General features: G+C 42.8%; 1 protein-coding gene across 12 annotated transcripts in view; it reads right to left on the bottom strand.

The window, feature by feature from the left end:
* Window positions 1-25,044, bottom strand: part of LOC123925575 (AP2-associated protein kinase 1) — a 172,342-nt gene that overhangs the window by 30,312 nt on the left and 116,986 nt on the right. For 3 of the 12 annotated variants that reach the window (XM_045978906.1, XM_045978901.1, XM_045978910.1), the window contains exons 11-17: window positions 21,343-21,497; window positions 20,003-20,409; window positions 16,660-16,935; window positions 12,128-12,360; window positions 10,661-10,836; window positions 8,427-8,531; window positions 3,339-3,434 (exon numbers count right to left, since the gene is read on the bottom strand). In XM_045978906.1, the coding sequence (XP_045834862.1) occupies window positions 3,339-3,434; window positions 8,427-8,531; window positions 10,661-10,836; window positions 12,128-12,360; window positions 16,660-16,935; window positions 20,003-20,409; window positions 21,343-21,497 (1,448 nt within the window). The remainder of the gene's footprint in view (window positions 1-3,338; window positions 3,435-8,426; window positions 8,532-10,660; window positions 10,837-12,127; window positions 12,361-16,659; window positions 16,936-20,002; window positions 20,410-21,342; window positions 21,498-25,044) is intronic. The other 9 variants (XM_045978904.1, XM_045978911.1, XM_045978905.1 and 6 more) reach the window with 7 other exon arrangements.

The following is a 25,044-nucleotide window of genomic DNA, read 5'->3' as shown; positions in this document are numbered from 1 at the left end:
ACACATGCTTTCATCTGAACTTCACAGGCCACTCCATGGGGTAGGTTTTAATGGCACCAATTTTGAGGGGAACACAGAGTTTAAGAGATTTGATCAAAATCACCAAGCTACTATACAGGTAGAACGTAAGTCTTTTAAGTTCAAACCCATTTTTGTATTTCCCTAAACCTCAAATTGAGCTCTCCAATCGAAGGCCTTGCTGATCTCCAGACAAGGAAACCTTCGCTGCTGGGCGCCCAATGGCCACAAAAAGGAGTGTATACAGCAGTACCTGTCACAGTAGCCCCAGGGCCTCACCTACCCCCCCAAGAAGATGAATTTTACTTGACATACCCACCGTCGATATTCTTTGTAGGATCAAAGGAAATTATACATGAGAACATTTTAAAAGCATAAACTAAAATGTTCAAGTCATTAAAAGGCAGATAGCTGTCAGGAGATTAAGTTTTCATGACTCACAATCAGGAAGGTGGAGTGTAGAGGTAAGAATATAAGCAAAACGAACAAACAAATGGACCAAAGAGCCGGACTGGTGTCCACGGTGGGCTGGGGCTAGTGACAAACCGGGTACTTTAGTGGGGCAGGAGGTGGGGCGGGGCGGGGAGACAAACTGGCCATTGTCCCAGAGACAATGCTGAGGTCTCAGAGACCCTAAACTCTCAGGCCTTTCTTCAGTCAGACATTTCAAGATGGCCAGGAAGCCTGTAGGGCAATCCTAGTTATATCATATCCACATCCTTGGATAAAGAGGCTATGGAACTGAATGATGTATATAGGCTGAATGTTATAGTACATACAATAGTCGGACACAGAGGCAATACACCCTGCTCAGTCTAAATTCTGGAGGGCTCCAGGAAGGGTTGGAGCTGAAGGATTTGCTAAGCCTAGCTACTACTTCCACTCTGGGGTTTGGCAGCCTCATGACACTGTGGGCTGTGCCTTCATTTACTCGTCCTCAAAGAGTGGTTGGAGGCCTGGCTGGGAGTTGGCAGGGGCACGGAGGGAAGGCTATGCAGCCCGTTGTCTGGTATTTGGGAGCTGGGGACAGAAACGGAGAGCAATGGGGGCACCGTGAGCCTTTCAGTCTCACATTTTACTTTGCTCATTCATCCAATCTGCAAATATTTATTGAGTGCCAACTCTAAGTGTTCTTAGTACTGGCAAAGCAATGCTGGATCACAGAGCAAGGTCCTTCCTTCAGGACACTGGCATCCTGGTGGGAAAAGACAGAAAGTGAACTAAGCACTTACAATGTCATAGTAAGTGCTTTGAAGAAAAAGGCCAGGAAGTGTGACCAAGAGTGCTTTAGGAACACAATGGGCCTGAGAAGATAGCATTTAAGCAGAGACCCAAATGTCAGATGACAAGAAGGAAAAGAGACAGAGGAAAGCTTCCCAGGCAGAGTTAACAGCATAGGCAAAGGCCCTGAGGTGGGAACAAGCCTCACCTGCTGGAGGAAAGACTCAAGAAAAGAATACTATGAGCTCAGGTTAGAGGGGTAGCCAGAGAGCTAACCAGATTAGTTAGGGCCTTTCAGGTCATGATAAGAAGTCTGGATTTTAAGTTCAGTGATATGTAAATTCACTGGGGCACAAAGGAGTGACATGTCTAATTTATGTTTTCAGATGAGTCTGGCCTGATAGATCATAAAGCAGGTAAGAAACCCCTGAAATTCTCTTATTAGAATGTTCCATTTTAACACATTTCCCATTAAAACCAAGAGGGACCATGGCTTAATTGGTATTGAAGTGTACACCAGTACACTTCACTTTAAAGTATTCACTTTAACAGGAATCCCCCAGAATGAGAGAAATACGGAGGATCAGGAGACAGGAACGATGACAATAAGGGAGGTAGGATGGCAGCCAGCTACCTCCGATGCCTCCGAGGCTCATCTTCACAACTCTTCACAACTCATCCCTACAACCAGGAGCTGATATCCTGAGCCACCTGGCATGTGTGCCCGGCTCCTTGTCCCTGATCTTAAGGGCACCTGCGAGAGCTGCAGAGGACAGCCACTCGCCTGTGGACCCTCATCTGCTGGCCTGTGTCAAGAGGCCACCCTTCCAGCATCCACAGCTCATGGGCTATCTGGGAAAAAGCAGGGCAAGAACCCTGAGGGGTGTCAGTTTGCAGTCCATACCTTTCCAATGTTCTGCTAGAAACTGGCTTGTCTAGGTCCTGCCAGGCATACCTGAACGATACAAGAGAGAAAAGGGCCTCTCCTTGATTCCTTTCTTCTCCTTCCTTTAACTATCCAATGCTGAATCATTCCTCAGTGACCTTAGGTATTTCTGACCTACATCCAGGTCCAGCAAGCTGTAAAGTTACACAATACTACCGGATCAAGACAAGTTTTTGCTTCCCCTAAGGAGGGTCAACAAACTGTCAAAGAAATAAAAACTGTCATGGTACCCTTGCTACAGTCTGTCTTACTAAGTAGAGGGTACAAGGATCACAATCACTTCTAATCCTGAGTCAGCCAAATACTTTTAACATTCTGGGACAGAAGAAGAACCAAACAGATCCTATTAGTTTAAAACCAAGAATAGGCAGGGGTAAGAATGGGGGGAAAAAAAAAGAAGGAAAGAAAAAGAAAAACTATCAGGAACAAAATGGCGGCTAGATGCTTCTAAAGCATTGGATCTATTTGCTTTTTCAAAAGGACTGATAGAAAAGAGAAAGGGTAGCTTCTGTGTCTCACATCATGCTCCCTCACTCCACCCCCAAAAGGATGGGGAGGAGAATAGGGAGAGAAATCACTGGCATCCATGAACCCCGAAGAGAAAGCATCCAACCCTTGTTTCAAAAGCTATTTCAATCAGAACACACTAACAATTTCTTACTTTTTTTTAGACTGCTCACTTAAAAATCAGGATATATGAGGCCTAAAGGCATATTCAAACTCATTCAGTCCAAATCACTTCACTGATGAAGAGTCAAGCCCAGAAGGTTTTCAGATAGTACAAGTGCCAGGAAGGGAACCTGAGTCTCCTGACTCACGTTCCCTTTAACTTTTATTTATAAAATAAAAGCACATTATAGGAAAATAGGAAGTGGACAGAAAATCACCAGTAATCTAATCATCATACTAACCACTATTAGCATTTCGTTCCTTCTATCACATGCTTATAGGTGTCCCCCAACATGTTATAATCATATTGGACTAATGTTCCCTCTAATACACAGGCTGTTTTCATAATCAAAAAATATATAACAGCACCTATTACTAGGGCTTGGAATTCACGTCCTTTTTATGGAGTGTTTAAACAACTCTCACGAGACCCTGGGACATAAGAATCAAGCTGCTTAACCTCAGATCAGCTCTATTTACCTACCTGGTGCATCAGGTACTTGAAGAGGAATGAAAGGATCAGAAACACTTAGAAGTGGGAGGCTAGAATCCACAGTCTGCCCACCCTTCCTTTTTTCAGCTGGAGTTGGTTGGAGGGGAAGAAAAGGTCAAGGAGAGAAAAAAAGAGAAAAGCAGAAAACATCAAGTAAATCTAGATGAATTTACCATCCAGCAACCCAACAGCTCAAATTATAGAGTAAATCTGAACTCAAAGGCAGCGTAAAGAGGGATGAGTGATTATAACCAGTGTAATGGCAAAATATGTGTAAGAGATACAATCTGGTCCTTACAACATACTCAAAGATGCAATCGATGGTAACACTAGTTTACTCCTATACCTGAGTCCACTTCTTCCTTGTGTGGAAACCTGTAGTGGTCTCTTCCAGAATTCCTATAGTAACTATTGTCTGTATCACACACTATGGCATATAAACAAACACCGTCTGCTCTGTAATAGAACACAGAGGTATAGGTGCTTCAGTGTGCCCTCTACCATCCTGGGGTCACTGTATCACCGAATGTCTATTACAGCGCTAGGCAGACAGACACAGACAGAAACAGAAACAGGAGTCTTATCTGTTGCAAGGTTAGACAAGCCCTAACTTCTGGACTACATCTAACATCAGTGACACTCATTCTACACTTGGCAAACTCGCTGATGTACAGAAATCTAAACACCCTGTGGGATATCAGGGCTTGAAGGGGTCTTAGGATTTTCTAGCACAGTTTTCTTATTTTACGGAAAAGAAAATGAAGCCCAGAAGTTAAGAGGCTAGCCAGAGGTCTGCCACCAGACCTGAGGTCAGAACCCAGGCTTGCTGGTTTTCTATTTACCCATTCTTTACATTTAAAGAATTTACTGTATTTTAATACTCACTTGTTCTTTAGTTAAAGTCTCATTTTACCTTCTATAGATTTTTTTAAAACTTTTTATTTTTAAATAATCATGAGATCACAGGAATCTGCTCTACAGAGAGTCCTGGGAAGCTCTGACCAGCTTCCCTCCATGGTGCGATCTTTTCCCTCTATAGGACAGTACGGCTGACACTGCTACAATACTGTTAAGTAGAAAATGACCCAGTTTTCACAGGCGCTCGCCTGTGTGTGTGTGGTTCTTTGCAATCAGATCCTATGTATAGGTCAGCACAAGCACCACCGTGACAATGACACAGAACTGTTCCATCAAACCGAACTCCCTTGCTGTTCTCCTTCCTAATCATACCCACTCCTTACTCCAGTCCCTACTCCCTTGGAATCCACTAATTTGTTCTCAGTGTCTACAATTTTGTCATTTTGAGAAGGTTATTTATTAAAGTGGGTTTTTGATGAAGCTTCTTTAAAGATAGATGGAGGAAGAGAAGGGCAAAAATCACTGCTCTTAAAATCTCAAATATTTTTCAAAGGAGACACAATGAAATACATTAAAAGAAAAAGAAAGAATCATAAAACTGGATATATTCACCTTTACAGAAATATATACAGAGATAAAATTACTGACATAAATATTGTAAAATGTCGGCAATGTTTTCCTCTCTGACTGGGTGGGATTGTGAGTTCTCTTATCTTGTTTCTTTGGGCTTTTGGTCATTTTTCCAAAATTGCACAAAAGAATGTGTATAACTTAACAGAAAAATATCTAAAATAAAGAGGGACAATCTCAAGTTTTAAATGTCTATTCCAACATATGGACATAGTTCATCAACATTTTTGCAGCTTTTACCATAAAAATGTTTTAAATAACCCTTCTGTCATTCTCTGTGACTCATTGCCAAATTTCCTGTTTATTTCCTTCCTTGGTTGATCAGAAGGTTTAAAATCAGTGAACAGTCTGAGCTTGATTAGAAAACTCCTAGAAAATGAAGCTATCCTATACTTCATACAAATGAGGACATATTAATTTCTGGGATTTAGATGTAATTTTCTTTCATTTATAAAAAATAAAAGTGTTGCACATACAAAAGTTTATACCACAAACAAGAAAGAAGGAAAAATACAAAATGTCTGTTTTAAAAAAGGCTGGGTGAGACGAAAAAAATCTGAAGATGTTTTATAATGTTCAAAAAATTGTCGTGTCACTGATTTACAAAGACTCTTGGGATGTGGTATGACTACAGCTTCTGAGCTGGGCTGCTCAGGTACAACTCTCTATTCTGTCATTCTCCAGATGTGACCTCGGCAGGTCACTTAACATCTCAAGGGCTGTTTTTTTGTTTTTTTGGTGTTTTTTTTTTTTTTTTTAAGATTTTTGTATTTATTTGAGAGAGAGGGAGAGAAAGAGCACAAGAGTGAGCACAAGGTGGGGAGGGGCAGAGGGAGAAGCAGACACCCTGCCAAGCAGGGGCTGGATGTGGGGGATGCGGGCTCCATCCTAGCATTCTGAGGCCATGACCTGAGCCAAACGCAGACGCTTAACCAGCTGAGCCACCCAGGCACCCCTTGAGGGCTGTTTTAAGGACCACCTGAGATAATGCATAAAAAAGCACTTAACCAGTGGGCTAATATTATTAGCATGTAGCAAGAGCTCAGTGTATGTTCACTGTTATTACTGTCGTAACTCTACTCAAGCATAAAGGGGGAGAAGAGGCTGAAACAAAAATAAAAACTGTTTTAAGAAGAGTTCATACAGGGGCACGTGGACAGTGCAATCATTTGAGTGTTGGACTCCTGGTTTCCACTTGATCTTAGCCAAAAGGCTGAGAAGCGATGGACTCCTGGCTTCCTTTCAGGTCCTAGTCTTAGGTTCATGGGATCGAGCCCTGTATCAGGCTCTGTGCTCAGTGAGGAGTCTGCTTAAGACACTCTCTTTCTCTCTCTCCCTCTGCCCCCCCACCTTTCTCTAAAATAAATAAACAGGGCACTTGGGTGGCTCAGTGGGTTAAAGCCTCTGCCTTCGGCTCAGGTCATGATCCCAGGGTCCTGGGATCGAGCCCTGCATCAGGCTCTCTGCTCAGCAGGAAGGCTGCTTCTCCCCCTCTCTGCCTGCCTCTCTGCCTAATTGTGATCTCTGTCAAATAAATAAATAAAATAAATAAATAAATCCTAAAAAAAAACATATAGACAAACAACAAAACACGTGATAAGTAGGAATTATAAGCACTGAAACTGGGAATATATGGAAAATGTGTAGGGAACTCTGTTGTTAACACTGGCGAATCCAATTAATTAAATTAATAACTGAGGTTATCATATCAAGATTTATATCATATGAAGAATTATAGGATATGATTAAAATTTCAGTTTTTTTCTGATAAGGGAAACACAAACCTATTAGAAAGCACTCTTAATAAAACTGTAATCCTCAAAGGTCAGGGTGGGGTGGACCATGAAAGACAGAAGCAAAGTGAATACTGAAATATCTGTGGACAAGACTTCTAAGCAGATTATAAGCCTTTCTCCCCACTCTCATGCTGATTGAAAATCACTGTTATAGCAGCAGAAAAACTCTAAATACTTTCAGTACATTTTTAAGAAGAAATTTTTAAAATTTTACTGTGCTCCTCTTAGTATTGACAAAGCAATTTAGAAATATGCACCAAAAGCCTTAGAAGACATGTATCTTTTGATTTAACAAATAATCTAGAGGTTACCTTGAAGAAACTATAAAGGATATCATATAATGACAGCCAAAGATCCAATAAGAAATAAACTTATGATGTTAGAGAAAGTACTAACATATCTAAAGAAGGCAGGAAGAAAAAATATATAAGGTTAAAATCAGAAATTAATAAAATTAAAAAGATCAATTTTGGAAGCATATCAAATTCCTATCTACAAGGAATATTTATACTCAAAACCTCATATCGGTTGCTGAGGGAATTTTAACAGGAAAACACTGAAACCAAATTAATGTTTAAAAAAAGAGGTTGCTTAGCGGCGCCTGGGTGGCTCAGTGGATTAAGCCGCTGCCTTCAGCTCAGGTCATGATCTCGGGGTCCTGGGATCGAGCCCCGCATCAGGCTCTCTGCTCCGCAGGGAGCCTGCTTCCTCCTCTCTCTCTGCCTGCCTCTCTGCCTACTTGTGATCTCTCTCTCTGTCAAATAAATAAATAAAATCTTAAAAAAAAAAAAGAGGTTACTTAGATACATTATGACAAATCCATATGAAGCCATTTAATGCAGATCTTTTATAATTTATCTTTTAAGAGCTTCTTTAATGATGTGGGAAATGTGCCAGACGTAGTAAGCAAGAAAATTTGGTTTTAAAATAGGACTATAAAGATGTACATTAAGGTCTTAAGCTGAGTCCAAAAATTATGTACAAAATTGTGGTCATTTATTTTCATGGAGAAGAAGATCTGTAAACTTTCATTACGTTCATGAAGATATATGTGACCCTAAAAAGGTTAAATGTCAGTAACAGACACCAAATGGTACTTCTGTGCTACTTCTTAATGGTGAGATTATGGGGATTTTAACTTCCTTCTCTACGCTTTTCTATAAATTGCTAACCTTTAGTGCACCTGAGGGGCTCAGTTGGTTAAATTACTAACTTTTGTGTAATAAATATGTATAATTTTCTCTCATTTTTAAGAAATTTTAATTGAAATATAGTTGACTACGTATCATTTTTATTAATAAAGGAGAAAATTAGTTTTTTACTATTACTTCTTTAATTTAAAAAAAGGCCTAATTTAAAAAGATATCTCCCTCTCCCTGTAAACACACACACACACACACACACACATACGCACACACACAGAAACAGCTCAGAAGAATCTTGGATAGAGGATAGAACATCTAATTAGGATTCTTCAAGCCGTTCCAAAGATCTAAGCAATTACAAGAGATTAGCAGTAATGTTCTTAAATTCAGAAATATTTGCTTAAAGTATGTGTGTGAACTAGAGAGAATAAATCCTGTATATTATTGACACATCATTCTGTCATTTTGATTCAGAATGATTCTAGGTATTTCTTTTTCCCTACCTTTTATGTTGGAAATCTTCTGAATAAGAGAAAATATACGTTAGCACCAAGATCTGGGGCTCACTGGTGTGCCACAGTTATCTGTGGGATGGAAACTGTGGAGGCAACGGCTGTGAGCCCCGTGTTTCAGGCATTGGCTATACTAACCGGTTCCAGCGGAAAACGAGGGAGTGGCAAAAGCATCACCTTGAGTCGGTTGAAAGCCTGGGATCAAACTCTCAGCGGAGCCTCCGAGCTTCTCAGGATGTTTGCCTGGAGGGACAAAATACCACTGAGTTCATTCCAGCAGAACCCCATGATGCACACACACAGGCAGGAGGTGGAGGGCACCTTCTGAACTGACTTCTCGACTGGAATCCTTTCACTGCCTCAAGGCAATACCTCAGCCGTTCACAGGCCCTTGTCCAATCACTGCAGTAACTGAGACAACAGCTGAGAAAAGGAAACAAGTTTTAAGAATCAAAGACAGCACATGGGTTTTGCAGGATGGAAGGAGTTCCGGAGATTGGGTGCCCAACGATGTGTGTGGAATTAACACTACTGAACTGTTCACTTGACAATGGTTCAAAAGTTCATGTTTATGTTATGTTTATTTATCATAATTTTTTAAAGTATTTTATTTATTTATCTGAGAGAGAGAGAGAGAGAGAGAATGGGGCGGGGGGTGCACAGAGGGAGAGGGAGAAACATGCTCCCAGCTCAGTAGGGAGCCCAACATGGGGCTCGATCCCAAGACCCAGGGATCATGACCTGAGCGCAAGACAGATGCTTAACCCACTAAGCCACCCAGGCATCCCTGTATATTTGTCGCAATTAAATTTTTTTTCAAATAAATGAATAAAAAAAGCAACAAAAGAGACGGCTGGAGCTAACGCCCAAAAGCTCAAGGACATTACTCAGGCAGAATGCCTCCAGTCCTTACTTTGAATCTATCTGTTTTTATAAAATACTACTGAGTTTGCCAATCTGTTTTCCATGTTGGAAACAGCTGAGGAGAGCACATGAGAAGGGAGTGTGGGGGAAACAGCAGGAGATGTGACGAGGGACAGGCACAATGGTAGCAGTTTAACATGATAGAAGAGAGACCGGAAATTATGAAAAATAGACATAAGAACTTTAAAACCTGGGAGTCTCTTAAGTGCAAAAATACTAGCATTTTCGGGCACCTGGGTGGCTCAGGGGTTAAGCCTCTGCCTTTAGCTCAGTTCATGATCTCAGGGACCTGGGATCGAGCCCCGCATCGGGCTCTCTGCTCAGCAGGGAGCCTGCTTCCCCCCTTTCTCTCTGCCTGCTTCTCTGCCTACTTCTGATCTCTCTCTGTCAAATAAATAAATAAAAATCTTAAAAAAAAAATACTAGCATTTTCAACACCCACAAAGGTATTTCTATTTATTCTAGAACAATAACTGGCATAATTTGACAGTGAGTTAGTTGTCTGTCAGAGTTAAATCCTATATCCTATCTTTTGTTTAAAACATAAGAAAGTAATACAAATTTTTAAAAGATATCTATGAAATAAAGTTAAAAGAGATTAACATAAGTTAAAAAAGTTAAAAAAGATATGGTTGAAGTTCATATCATTCACTCAGTTCTGATCATTCCTTTACCCTTATCTAATTATTTACCATTTATATTAGTAATATATATATATTAATAATTTACCATTATCTAATGCCTAGGTATTCTTTTTGAATAATTTTCCCGGGGCATGCTGTTGTTTTCCAAAGCGTGCATGTGTGTCTGTGTGTACGAGTCCCACCTTCCAAAACAGACTGTGGGAGTTTTTGTTTGTTTTGTTTTGTTTTTAAGAAGGCTCCACACCCAGTGTGGCATCCAGTGCGGTGCTTGAACTCATGACTCTGAGATCAAGACATTAACTGAGATCAAGAGTTGGACACTTAACCTACCAGCACTCCTCGACTCTGGGTTTTTGAGAGTAGAAATGGTACCTTCTATTTGATCACCTCTCCACAGTCCATCAACAGTAGTACTACAGAACTCTGACCACAGTCAAAGATTCAAAGTTCATGTGAGGGCACACTCTCTTCTGGGTAAGCAGTTACAGCCTTCTGGGACAATAAACACACACAGGACAAGAAAACTAACACACTCCTCCAAGGAACGACCATGCCTGACAGCATCATCCTGGTTTGTGCCACCAAATCTTTCCTAAAAGTGTCCCACTCTCCTTACCACCACCCACAACAGGCCAGGAGTTCCTATGGATGAAAAGATGTCAGTGCTCTGGTAAACATTCAAAGCAGTTTTCACTTAAACTTCAGATCAAGACTTTGAGGAGGAAAGACCTAACCCTACATTTTCAAACACATACTCCTCTAAAGTCAGGGTTTAAGAATCACAGAACGGCACCCATTGCTCACCTTCCCCCAGCTTGGCAAAGTCCTTGTTCAGCAGTTCCTCAGCTGTGAGTTTGGAGAAATTGTCATCATCGAAGGGATTCCACGTAGAACCCTCTGAAGCATTATAAACGTTTTGCTGGGAGGTCCGAGGAGAGCCTGATGGAGTGGTGGTTGCAGACCTATGTAGGTTCCCACCCCCACGAAATGAAGAGTTAAAAAAGGGTTAATCTACTTTCTCTTTGTTTTGAGATCAAATTGTTTTCTGAGTCAAACCATTCTTCTCTGCAATAGTTTTCTGAAAGGGCTTTCCATGGCAACTGGACAGTTTCCACAGATAACTTTTATCACCGTGTGAAATAAATGTCTCCCTTTCCTTCATGATCCACTGTCTCCCACTACTTCTTTAACCTCTAGCTTAGATTTTTGGTCTCCTCTACCAGTCCTTTCACAATCCAGAATCCCAAAGCGACCTGTTCCGAGGCTTGTGCCTCCTGTGGCCCCTGCCATAACATCCACAATGACTGCCCCCAGGCTGGCTGGGACTGAAGCCTTTTCAGGCTGCCTCCCATCTGTCAGGATCTAGCACACAGAAAATGAAGGGCTGCCGTGAGCGGTCACCATCAAAGTTAAGGAGAAATAAAGACAGCAATATCTTGTGTTTCTGGGTATCATTGCCCAATTTTCTTCTAAAGTCTCTCTCGATGCCTTTTGCATTTAACTAACAACTTCAAGAGTTGTAACTTTAGAGTCCATGGTTCCAAGAAAGCTGAGGGTCCGAAATTGCATTCACCTAGTAAACGCTCATTGCAATCTACTTTACTTCAGGCACAGAGCCCGTCACTGGATTTACAATGGTTAGGACATGGTCCTCGTCTCGGAGGAATCTGCAGGCTAGGTCAGCAGGATATACAAATGAATAATGATAATATAATGGGATACATCTCCAAAAAGGTTCAGACAAATTTATATATGACACCTAAGAGGTCAGAGAAAAGGGAACCTCTGACATTGATCTTGATGAATAAATAAGCATTTCCTAGGTGGACCAGGAGAGCGGTAGTTCAGGGAGAGGGCACAGGATGAACAACGTGGCCACAAAGACAGAGAATGACACATCCACCAATGTGATACAACAGTCTTTGGTCTGTTAACCAATGAGTTTAGATATTATTCCACTGGCAATGGGGAGCCAAGGAAAGATCTTTATCATGGAGACGGTTGGTCAGACTAAGACTTTAAAAAATACTCTGTGGAACATGGAATGGATGAGAGAATGGAAACAGTAAAGCAAGTAAGAAATTATTTCTGAAGATCAGTATGGTCTATGTACTACAGGCAAATTCAGTTTCTGAATGAACACAGACACAGACGTACCTTTATATATATACCCGTGCCCCTCTACATACAGACGCAGGGAATTACACAGCAGTGGCCCACAGCAGCCCTGGCCGACACAAGTGAAAAAGAGAAAGGGGAAGCACCACATACTTGGACTTATTGAGGCTGGCCTCAGCTGCAGCTGCCTGGAGCAGCTGGGTGGATTTGCTGGCAGGGACCCCAAAGACGGCACTGTGGGTCACGTCACTGAGAATCCGCCTGTGCCCAGCGCGCTGGGTTTTGGGGGATGAGGGAGGAGTGAGAGATCCGAGTTTCTGCCCCTGGACGGTAGGAGGTGGGGTTGTTTGAACCTTTGGCTGTTGTCTTACTGGGGCTTGAATCTGCTAGGAAAAAAAAAGAAATGGCAAGTGTTTCAAAAAGGGAAAGGAAAAGCAAACAGACAAGCATAATAAAAAATGCCACATGACAGTTAACACGGGATTCAAGTGGCTGAATTTACCAAGAGCACCAAGAAAGAAAAAAGCAGTTTTGGACAATCTGAGCTCCAACTGTGGGACTGACGGCATGGTGTTTATCTGATGCTTAGACATAAATTTCCGTCTTCATCAGCAATCCTCTACAGAGCAGCCATACACAATACAGCCCAGAGCATAAGGCTGCAGAAGCTAGTCCTCATTCCAAAAACCAAGAATGTATCCTACAGGACCACTTTCTGCTTCTAGGGTCATGTAGGAACTCATTCAGAATGCCTCCAAAGAGCATGCTTAAGCAATCTACCACCACAGTCAGAAGCCAATGAAAGCACAGCTCCAGCTAAAACACATTTGAGCTGAATAATTTCTGCCAAGAGATCCCTGACTCTGACAGAGCTCAGACCACTGGTTAGGAATAAGTTAGAATTCCATTGTGATCATAAATGGTAGTGTTTTTGTTTTCTTTTGTTTTGTTATTAAGGCTCTTTATTTCACTGTTAAGGTAGGTCTCCAAGATTCTATTTCTGTGGCTCCCCTGAGAAAATGTGCAGGATTGGAGCAGAGCGATTAACTTGTTCCCACCTTCAGTTTGGAAATGGCTCTGAAGAACCAGGTAGAGAATATAGTAAGAAATAAGAAAAAATTTGAAAAGCCCTTGATGACTATTGATCTAGTAACACAAGGACTCTTCAGAAGGCAGAACAAACTGTCACCACAGAAAAACAAACAGTAACATCCTTGTGGCCACGTGGTTAGACCTCAAGCATTAGACACAATCTACAAAGTGCTACGTCAGGAAGATGAACAAAAAATAGTACTAAGAAGGCCACCTAATGCTTTAATTCTGTCAGTCCAGAGACAAAATGATTCAGAATATTAAAGCACTTAGGTATTGAACTATCCCTTCCCTCCAGTCCCTTGTTTCAGACTAAGATGTCCCTCCATGCTGCAGCTCAGCCCTCACAGTCAGTGCCTTTGAAGGTAATCCTGAGAGAGAAGGGAAACCAGACGGGCCAGCTACTTGGGTCAGGAGGCTGACAGCCTGCGATTTTGTCCCCATATTGACGTAGACTCTGAATTTGACTGAGGCAGGTTTATATGCACGTCTGAGTACACAAGCACTCACCAACTGAATGACACAAAACAAGCTTCTAACACCAGTCAGGTTAAGGTCAGAGGGAAAAGCAGCTGACACACCTCTGAGGGAGAAGCAGAAGCTCCGGGAAGACCAGAGCTCTGGCTCCACAACTTCCTTCAGTGGCCCAGGGCTGTACCTACAACAGCCAACCTAGAACCAGTACCCACAGAGACCACCATGGCTCTATGGGCGGAACAAGATTAGCTTATTTCCTCGAGTCTAAGACAGTCATTGCTTTGAGAAGGATATTCTTCACTGCTGAGTTCCTTTATTTTGAAGAGTCCAGACTACTTGGAGAACATTTCCCTTCTTCTTACCTATCCCCATAGGCAGCATACTGAAGAAGAGACACTTCATGAGGACACCTTATGCCATCACAGCTATCTACTAATACAAAACCACTCCAATCCATTCAGCGACTCCTCACAACAGCCCCATCAGCCAGACAGCTTTATTTCCATTTCAAATCTAAGAATATGAGAGACAAAGGGACCTTAGCACAGATTCCAACTCCCTCACTTCAGAGGAGCTAAGGCCAAGGCCCCCTGAGGTTAAGGGCTCGTTCAAGGTCATAGAGTCAACTGGGGACAGAATCCATGTCTCCTGATTCCTGCTCAGGACTCTCTTTTCTTCACCATCTATGTCTCCTCCAAGATGGGATTAGGAAGGGGAAGGGGGGAACAGACAAATCATAGTGGAGGGAGAATCAAAGTAGACTCAGATGTCTGTCTTGCTAGAGATTGTTTTAAAGAACAAAAATATGTAATTATAAAAGGAGTACACTCAGATCCAGGAATGCAACAATATACACTACAAGGGGGAAAAAAAACACCCAGACTTCCATCCCACTATCCTAATACAACTGTTTTTATCTTTTTGGTATCTTATTTAAGTCCCTTTTCAAGTACATACTTTTCCCATAATTTCCACATTATCTCATGACCGTTTCACATTGTTGTACAGATGCTCTAACCATGATTTTTAATGGCTGCACAGTTGGCTAGTTGAAAAATTAGGTTACTTTGATTCTTTTGGCTGTTACTAATAAGTCTGTAATAAACATTATGGCATATTGCCATTTTCCTTTTGTAGATTACTGCTTTAGGATGGCTGCAGAGTATTCTTTTTTAAAAAGATTTTATTTATTTATTTGACAGAGAGAGAGAGAGAGAGACAGCAAGAGAGGGAATACAAGCCAGGGAAGCAGGAGAGGGAGAAGCAGGCTTCCCACCTAGTGGGGAGCTGGATGAGGGGCTCGATCCCGGGACACTGAGATCGTGACCTGAGCTGAAGGCAGATGCTTAACTGACTGAGCCACCCAGGTGCACCCAGAGTATTCTTTGCAATCACTCACTCGCTCCTCTAGTTAAGTCCTGACAAGGGTCACCAAAGAAAGGGATGGGTCAAATCTGGGAAGCTCTCCGACTCCTGGCGGAAACAAGTTCTGCTCCTGTTCTTTCTCCATCCCCTCAACCAACTACCCCAGAGCAAAGTGCTCAAGGTATGGTTTTAGCCAAGGAACATCGAGAAGGTTTATAATTCATTTCCGAGAGAGGGACAGCAAAGGGGAACCTCATAAGAAATGTAGTCAGTGACTGTTGATCATTTCATTCCCCAGATGACCATTTGTTATTATTAGCCTTAAACACAGATCAGGATTCTTTGGTTCTTTCCTCAGCTCTGCTATCAGTCTGTGTGTCTTGGGTAATCCCTTTCTAGCCTGGGTCTAGTTTCCAGTTCCATTAAATGAGGGGAATAAACTAGATAATTACAATCTCAACTGCCTACATCATATAGTAATTTTATGTTTTTATATTTTATTTACTTATTTGATAGAGAGAGACACAGCAAGAGAGGGAACACAAGTAGGGGGAGTGGGAGAGGGAGAAGCAGGCTTCCCGCTGAGCAGGGAGCCTGATGCGGGGCTTGATCCCAGAACCCTGCAATCATGACCTGAGCTGAAGGCAGATGCCTAATGACTGAGCCACCCAGGTGCCCCTACAATAATTTTTTTAAAAAACTCCATTAACAGGAAGAACTTCAATTCGTATTAAAAATACAGAAAGTAGCTGTTTACCACACGCCGGCAGGAAAGACTGAGTTGTTTCAGAAATGAAGGTGTAAAGACACTGACACAAACTAAGCTGAGGCTCAAAGAAGACAATCAATGCTTCCTTTTGAAAGTATGGTTTTCTGGTTTAAGATGGATGACAAAACTCTATTAGAAATCAATCCTCAGAAAGATGGTTTCTTACTTTTCCTTCATTTGTCTAGTAGCTGGACTTCCCTGGGAATAAGAGAGTAGCTGTGATACTCTATTGGCTGGATATGTACGATGCCTTTTTCTATCACTAGAATATTTTCTTCACGATCACTCAGAAATCTGTGAGTACAGAATTAAGAGCACTTGGTAGAGACAAAACACATCGTGCCTGAGGTTGCTGAAGCTGTAAAGGTCAATCAGGAGAGGAGGAAGGAGTTCTGACGCTGGAGTCAGCGGTATCTAGAAGCAGAGCTGCCCAGTTTCTGAACCAACAAGACAGCTTCCGCAGTACTCAGGTGCCCGAAGGATTGGGTCATGGTAAATGGTCCCAGCAAGGAGGCCCCTCAAGGCCGCTACATGGTAGACTTAGATGAGGTCATGTTGCTGAAGACCAAGAATAAGTAAAGCCCTATCAGGTGTCACGCAAACCTCCAGAGACTGGAGAGCCCACAGTGGTCAAATCCCCTTCAAGCGAAAGGGATTCACTCTGATCCTACCTGGGTCCTTGACTGCTCTACAGGGGCACGGACAGAGACCGCAAACAGCTCTTTCTGCCAGTCTAATTTTAGAGTGATGAATAAAAATGTTCATCTTCATCAGTAGCCTAGAATCGATTTTGTTAAACCTCTTACCTCCTACAGAATACCTCCTCCTGACCTCAGGCATAACAAGAGAACAAAAATCAAGAATTTTAACCACAGGCCTGGGGCAGCCGCCTCTCCCTAACGCAGGGCGCCCGCCCTCTGGCCGGCCCGCCGGCCCGCTGCGCTCTCCTGCTCTGGGACTCCGAGCCCTGGCCGGCTCTTACCGCCGGCTCCCCCGGCGCCTGCGGGGCTGCCACAGGGGGCGCCTGGGGCTGCTGTACCGCTGCCGCCACCACCACCGCCACCGCCCCGGTCTTCTGCTGCAAGGCGGCCTGCTGAGTCAGCAGCTGTTGTTGGTGCAAGCTCGAGGTCAGCTGCTGCTGCTGCTGCTGCTGCTGCTGGTAGAAATTCTGCATCAGCTGCGGCTGAGAGCTTCCTTGCGACACCACCGGGAACTGGGTGATGGCTGGTTGCTGGGCAGCTGCGTGTACTGCCTGAAACTGAGCAGAAGTGGCAAAAAGGATGAGGGGAACAGAGTGTCTCAGAACGGTATTCCACAAAAGACCAACGTCTCAGGAATAACCGAGCCCAGTCTGAAGCCAAAGGCAAGGGAAGGCAGAAGTCTCTTAGCTTGGCCTCAATTTAGGAGGGGGACCGCAGGGCATTAAAATTAACCCCACAGCACCTGACACTGCCAGGCTGCATCGAGGGTGCTGGGCCACCTCCTGGCTTTGGGGAGTTTCTCTGGCAAGCCTGAGGGCATCCCTTTGTGCATCTTGTGACTCCCTGTGCTGGGGTGTAAGGGAAGCTAATAAACGATCTCCCAATCCCAGAAGTAATCCTGCTTGTAAAGGGATTTGTTAGCAGCCAAGATTAAAATGCTTTGCTCCATGAACAGGATGAAGCAGGGAAGACACTGAAAATAACCTAAATAAAATAACCTTTAAGCCAGCTATAAAGAGTCTGTCCGAGCCCTGCTGAAAATTATTTCCCTATAGCTCTCTTACTAACTGTCCCATCTTTAAACATTCAAAATGTTCAGTATCCTCTAGCACACTTACTGGTATTTTATCTTGTGTCCATAACCGATTCTTTCAAGTTATATTCTCTTATAAGCTGCCAATGGATAGGGATACTTCTTATCCATCTGTCTATTCCACACTGCTAAGGGCTATGGGACGGAAACACACACACACACACACACCCCAAACAAGCACCTACCAATAAACAAAAGTCAAGAACTTGCCTCTGAGCATCCCAAACACTGTTACTTAGCTGTAAAGTTAGGGGATTGGATAAGGTTTGCCTCCTGGGGCAAAAGTTAAAGGGTTATTAGCAAAGAAGCAGATGTCAACAAGTGGCTGCATATTTATAACTGCAAAATGCTGGAAATGACCAAACAGGGGACACTGATTAAATAAACCATGCTATGTATCCTTAGAATGCTCTCAAGTTGCATGACCTCTATATTATGGGATGGAGAGAGCAGAATTCTGTAACTTTGAAACTCTGTAAATGTTTTATATTTTCATACAACAAAATTTGGCAATTACTACAAATCAAAAGCAAAATGAAACAAATAAACCTGTGTATCAAATTGATTCCAGAAAATAATGAGCAAAACATTTTAAGAATGAAAAGGACAAAGAAATCTTAAACGGGGGCACCTGGGTGGCTCAGTTGGTTAAGTCTCTGCCTTCAGCTCAGGTCATGATCCCGGAGTCCCAGGATCGAGTCCAGCATCAGGCTCCCTGCTCAACGGGGAGTCTGCTTCTCCCTCTGACCCTCTCTCCTCTCCTGCGCAAGCACTCTCTCTCTCACTCTCTCTCAAATAAATAAATAAATAAAATCTTTAAAAAGAGAGAGAAATCTCAAACTGTTTCCAGTACTCGTATTGGCACTATTATCTTGAAATTATAAAGCAAGTGATTATGTTAATGTTGTTAGGAATCAAGATCTTCAGACCAGAAAAATACAAATATAAAATCCAAGGAGTTAAGCAAAAATCCTATAATTACAATTCTGAATTAGGAATATAAATTTGCATTCATTGTGTATATTCTGTTAACAAAACAAGAGAAACAAAATATATTTCCCAAGTATCCACTCAAAAGGCCTAAAACCAATAACGGACCCATTAGCAAAGGAGTATCCTTAGCATCAAAATGTGGTCTCTAAATACCATTTTTAAAAGGAAAGGGAGCTCCTTCAGAGAGATGGCTGTATTCAGGTCAAGGGCAGAGTGAGACTGGAATGACCTGTTACAATAAACAGCAAGGAAACCATTAAAGATGGCTGGGTCACCACCAAAGGACCCAGGAACTGGTCTGCCACAGCAGGGGCAATTTAGGCCTCAAAATAAAATTTTAAAAACGGCAATGTCTGGAAACATAAATATGTTTAAATCCCTGAATTCATGACACTAAAACAAAACAAATATAAAAATCTCTGTTCACCTTTAGATGACACTAGAAACAAACCCACTCTGAAAACTGGTAAACACAGGCAAAGATTCAAGCATTTTTTTTCTGCCTTTTCTACATAAACAGTATGTCAGGGTCATCAAACAGTTAGAGAAAAATTCTACTCAGAAAAATTCCAGCCCCTAAGTGAAGAGGGAATGTTAGAATATCACCATGTTGCCCTGCCTGATGAGTGAATGGACTGAGGAAATGAGCAGTAGTTGCTGCTAAACTGATCAGGGACGTTGAATGAATGGATCAGACAGACAATACCAAACTCACGGACTGATTTTAATATTGATAAAAGACAGCGACAACCAGACCCTATACGCCTCCTGAAGAGATGCGACTGGAAGAACAAAGAACTATTCAACTGAACCAAATTTTGAGCAAGACTCAAAAAATCACCAGTTTACACAGGGATGGAAGAACATATTATATGGCCGCAGGGACGCAATCAGCCAAATCCAGAAGGTGGAAAATCCTACAGGACAACTGACCCAGTTTCTTCAAAAAATTAAATGGCAAAGGGGAAAAAAAGGGAGAGGGCATTATGAATAAAGGGGGACTGGAAAGATAGGTCAATCATAAAATGAATTATGCTCATAGTAAAAAATGTAGAAAAACTATGAAAAGATAATGGAAGAAAAAAGATTTGCATCTAAACATAACATGTGGGCCTTGTTTGGAACGTGATTTGAACAAGCCAAGTGAAATTAAGAGACATCAGGAAGTTAAACATTACTGGGTATTTTTTAAGAAGAAATTATTATTTTTAGTATGGTAATGGTGCATTTGTGTTAGGGGAAAAAAAAAAGACAGACAGCTAGAGAGAAGAGAAAAGGAGCCCCTTAAAACACCTCCCTGGGTGAGGCTCCTCCATCAGCTGAAGAATTCCCCATGGCCCAAGAAAGGGGTGTGAGTGGCCCCATGATGCATCCGCTATGCAAAGCTTTCTGGTACTTCGTTCTGGAGGAAGCAATGATGCGATGTCTAGTGGCTCCCTGTCTTCCTGGTGCTTCTCAAGAAAGATGCCTACGCCTCCTGGGCCTGTCCACAGCGCCGCCTCAGTTGGGTCAAGCAAGGGTCAGACTGAACGCTTTACCTGTTGAGTCTGGGCTTGCGGCTGCTGCTGCTGCTGCTGCTGCTGCTGCTGGTAAAACGTGCCTGCGGGCTGCTGGGGAGGTGGCGGCTGCTGCTGGGGAGGTGGCTGCTGCTGCGCCTGCTGCTGCGCCTGCTGCTGGGGCTGCTGCTGCTGGGGCTGCTGCGGTTGCTGCTGCGGCTGCTGCGGCTGCTGCTGCTGCGGCTGCTGCTTGAGGAAGAGTTGCTGCTGGTGCTGGGGCGTGGCCTGGGCTGGAGTGGGCAGAGCCTGGGCTGGAGTGGGCGGTGCCTGCTGTGGGGTGGGTGGAGCCTGTGGCTGCTTGGCCTGAGACTGTGGTAGAGGCTGGCTGGGTGGGGGCTGGGTTTTTGGTTGGGGAACACTGCCTAAAAGGCCAGGCTGATTGCTGGATCCTGTAATGAGAATAAACTCCATATAAGGGCTCCAAACTCTTCCAGACAAAAATGGTTTAGTTCTCTTGCCAAAGAAATAGAGAGGGGGGGTGATAAGTAGACAGATAATCCCAAGAGCCATGTGCCTCCATCTTTGCATCTTCTTGCTAAACTATGTGCTTAGTATTTTTCAAAACAAGGTTCAGGGACAAGGTTCAATGCTTGCCTCGTTCAGAAAGCCTTCCCTTATTCACCATACCATCTGTCAATTACTCCTTTAGTCACTACCCGAGTCCATATTCAACTGGCCTTTGATGCTACTGTATTCAAATACAATCTTTGCACTTAAGCTTCAGGACGAAAGCCTTCTTTGATATTTTACAGGTAAGTTACATGAACCCAGTCTAGATGTCTCCCTATGAGTAGACGAGCACCAAATTCACCAAAAACAGCTTCCTGGTAGGGGAAGTGATGACTAAGCTCCATTACTGGATAATTCGGGTCCTCTAAACTAAATCATCTCATTAGAACCAGAATAAAACATGGAGTGGAAACAGATACTCTAAGTAGACAGAGCATTAAAGAAACAACGCCTCTGTGTCAAAAAAGAAGAGAGTCTTATTTCTTTCAAGGCCAAGAGAAGAATATGAAATAAACATGAAAGCATGGGATGAATGGACCAAGCCAGAAAATCGGGGCCAAGACTAGAAAAAATAGAGGTATCAGGCTTCAGTGGTCTTGGAGGTGCCCCGCAGAATCCAGTGAGAGGACTCCCTTTTCGCCAGCCACGTGCCATATAATTTCAATGTGCGCTCACCCCCGTTCCTCAAGGCAAACCATTATTCCTCATGTGCCTCTGGATTCCATTTCAGAAGCAAAAGTAGTCTTCCCAAGACTTCTGTTACTGACCGGGATAACCAAGAGGTGTACCAAATTTCAAACCGAGTTACTGACCTGCAGCCTGGGGTGGGGGCTGAACCGTGGCCCTCTTTCGAGGCGTCAGGGCTGGCTGGATAGGAAGGATCCCTGGGTTTGGCTGAGTCTGTCCAGCCTTAGGCCTCTGCCGGGGTGCAATTGAAGTCTCTGTTGTGGGAATGGGATCTGTCAGTCTAGAAAAGGAAGGGGTGGGGGGACACAGATTCACATTAACGTGGGGAGAGTGGGAGAGGAGCAGACAGAGCACTTGATGGACTGGCTTTCGCGTCCACACTCATCCAAACCTTCCAGATCAGCTTAATTGACATTTGTCAAAGGGTATTCCACAGGATGTTGTGTGTTACTCGATGTTATGAAACAAGGGTTGGTGGGAAAGAAGTTTAACACACTAATCAAAATACATCGAGCAGATTTCTTTCTAGCAGAACTCTTCACGGGTCCATGTGCATGGAGAACTTTGAAGAAAGCCCTATACATGAACTTGGGATCCCTCGACCTAGTAATTACTAGGATTTCCCAGAATATACTTTGGGTGATAATGGAAAGGGGTTTGAAACAGGTGTTTTTCAGATATAGAGGGAACTCAAACTTGGTTAGAACTAGTTATCAAAATGGTCTCTCTATAACTAAAAAAAAGCATGTAAATGAGTGACTCCAATAAGGCAACTAGAAGGAATGAGTAAATAATTCAAGATAAAGGATTTGGGGACTATGACAGGGATCTATTTCCTCAATATACATGTACCCCTTCTTCCCAGGGGAAGAATTTTTAACTACTGTACACCTTAAATTTTTAATTTTTAACTATTTTTAGTTAAATTTTTAACTATTGGACACCTTAAATTTATACAATGTTATATACAAAATACATTCCAATTTAAAAATTTAGCTAGACTTCACCCAGAGTGAAAATCACATTGTCCAGCCTCTCATAATCAGGTGTGGCTATGTGTCTAAGTTTTGGCCTTACATGGGAAAGCAAATTGTCACATGGCAGTTTCCAGAAGCCTTAAGAAACAGCTAGGGTATGCCATTTGTCTCTCTTCTTTGGCTATTCCTTCATCTGTTGCTTGGAACAGGGAAGTTACCGTTTTGGTCTATGAGGTCATATCTACAATCATAGGGAAGGTAGAGTGATAAGCTTAAAGAAGCCTGGGTGTGGGGCAGAACTGCCAAACCAACCATGGACTACTTACCTCCAGTGTATCTTATATGACCCACAGTCATTTTGGATGTCACAGCCAAATCTAATTCAAATTAACACAGGGAGGACTGCTGGGTGGGTGGTCTTATTCCTTGTGATAGTGTAAAAATTCAGGGATAACTTCTGTTCATTTAGAGCAGTTCAGGCAGCTGGCTGCCATCTAACTCAGAACAGAGTAGTGGTCTTTTGAAAATACACATTGGGGGGAGTATAACTGAAGTTACGGCCAAAATAAATGAGCCTCATGACTATTCCCAAAATATGTCTGGTACAGTCTCCATGAAATGTAAGATAGGAAGCAAAGGAGCAGGTCCCATGTGCCTTCCCCATGACATATTTCCAAGGGATGTCCACTGGGGACCCTGAGGTTTTCCTTCGCAATCCTGCTAGAGGGATGCTCCTGTGTGGGGTAGAGAACTTATAATATAAAAGCTATCATATTTGGGGAGGCTATAAGCTGGGGAAGGAAGTTAGAAAGGAAAACAGGACAAATGTTGGAGAAGAAAGGCATAAGAATAATACAGCCAACAGTGAGAAAGTCCAACAGACGTCTATAGAAACCAAATGTTAATTAAGAATCTCCACACTGGTGGATTTCTCTCGCTCTCTCTTTTTTGAAGATTTATTTATTTGAGAGAGAGAGAGTGGAAGAGAGTGCGAGGAAGGGCAGAGAGAGAGAATCTCAAGCAGACTCTGCGCTGAGTATGGAGCCCAACACAGGGCTCGATCCCACGACCCTAAGATCGTGACCTGAGCCGAAATCAAGAGTTGGACACTCAACCAACTGAGCCACCCAGGAGCCCCTAGATGGATCTGTCTTAAGGGTAACATCTTAGAGACAAAGGGATTTGGAGTCAGAGAAAACTATATTTGAGCTTACTTCCTGACTAACTGTGTGATAATAGGTATGTCATTTGATCTCTTCTTGCTTTGGGTCCCTTCTGTAGGAGATGGAGAAAATAATACATCATGAAGCAGATGTGAACATCAAATGCATCAACGACTGTGAAACCATTTTTATAAACTGCAGAGTGCTCAAAATGTTAGTTTGAATGGCCCTCAATATGTTCTGAAAAAATATCTTGAAGCAGGAGATCTGGCTCAAAGTTGTCCCATCTATGTGCTTGTGAGCAAATCATTCGATGCACAGAACAGGGTGTGGACCCAGTATGGATGCTGGAATTCTGGGCTTTTTTTACTAACCACATATTGACTGATTACCTTGGGCAACTTATAATTCTGAATCTGTTTCCTCATCTGTAAAATAAGAACAGTAACGGTTCATAGGTCTACTTCAAGGAAAAGAAAGTCATCTTATTTATATAGAGAGCCTTGTACGGTATCTGCTATACACGATGCCTCAATGAAGAGTGGTTACTTTAAAAACAGAGTCAGAAAGAAAAACTTAACCTCTTGGGACTGGGGAGCAAATATGGTAATGCAAATGAAATCAATGTAAATTACAGATAGGACACCTTAGGCCCAAATCTCTGGCCTCTAAGGCCTGTGTATTCTTGAGCATTCTGGATCCATACAAACTAACAGTTTCATGGTCACTGATGTTCACAAGTGCCTTATGATACAGGTATGCTTTTCTTCATTTGACACAACACAGCACCACTCAGAATGGTACCGGTCATTGTCATTGTTATAAATGCGGGGCTTTGTGGGACTGGATCCTTGCTTAGCCTCAGTACCATTTGGTTCTACGGCAATATGGGCATAAACCCGAATACTCAGCTAATGAGCTCAGCCCCAAAAGCAATTTCCAGAGGTGAGCACGGCCAACTTTAGTAAGGAACAGACTACAAAGTAACATTGTTATTCATTATTGAAAATAACACTGTTATTAATATTGTTTGCTGAATTTGTGAAAAATAAGTCTTCTTAACTTTTGGAGCCACATCAGTGTTTATATTTATTCCATAAACATTTAAGAATGTTTTAAAATGTATAAAATTTTAAATGTACAAAACATAAAATGTGTAAAATTATTGTACCGTTCTATTAAAATTCACATATTCCCATCTAGGGTACGGTGTTGATAGTCTGTGACTCACGTTTCCTTGCCACAGAAACACGGCAGAAAAAAGAGGTATACACATCTCTTCGACTACCCTCGGATTCTGCCACTTGGAAGCACAGAGGCCAAGAGGCCGTGCCCTGCAGACCTGCGGCTTGGAAGGGGTCCAAAACCTCCGTGCCCCCAGCTGCTGTGCTACTGAAATCCACTGCCATGCTCACTCGGAGGCTATGCTTCCCATGGGCTGCTCCCAGCCTTTGACCCCAGACACAGGGGAATTAAAGTAGGCCTGTTCCTGGGACATAGGGGCTCTCCTGTGGCTGCCTTTGGCTTGAGGATTCCCTGACACCTTTGGTGAACCTTCCTTAAACTGTCTGGTAGTTTCTAGGTCACTTCTACCAACCCTTCCTTCCTCTCTCTGAGTCAGACTTACATCGCCTTCTGATGGTTCTTCTGGACTTCCCTGGCTGCCTCCCTGTTTTTCCTCCTGGTG

The sequence above is a fragment of the Meles meles genome, chromosome 15 (assembly GCF_922984935.1).
Source record: "Meles meles chromosome 15, mMelMel3.1 paternal haplotype, whole genome shotgun sequence".
Taxonomy (NCBI): domain Eukaryota; kingdom Metazoa; phylum Chordata; class Mammalia; order Carnivora; family Mustelidae; genus Meles; species Meles meles.
The sequence above is the reverse complement of the archived record's forward strand: the minus strand, read 5'-3'. Positions and strand labels throughout refer to the sequence as shown.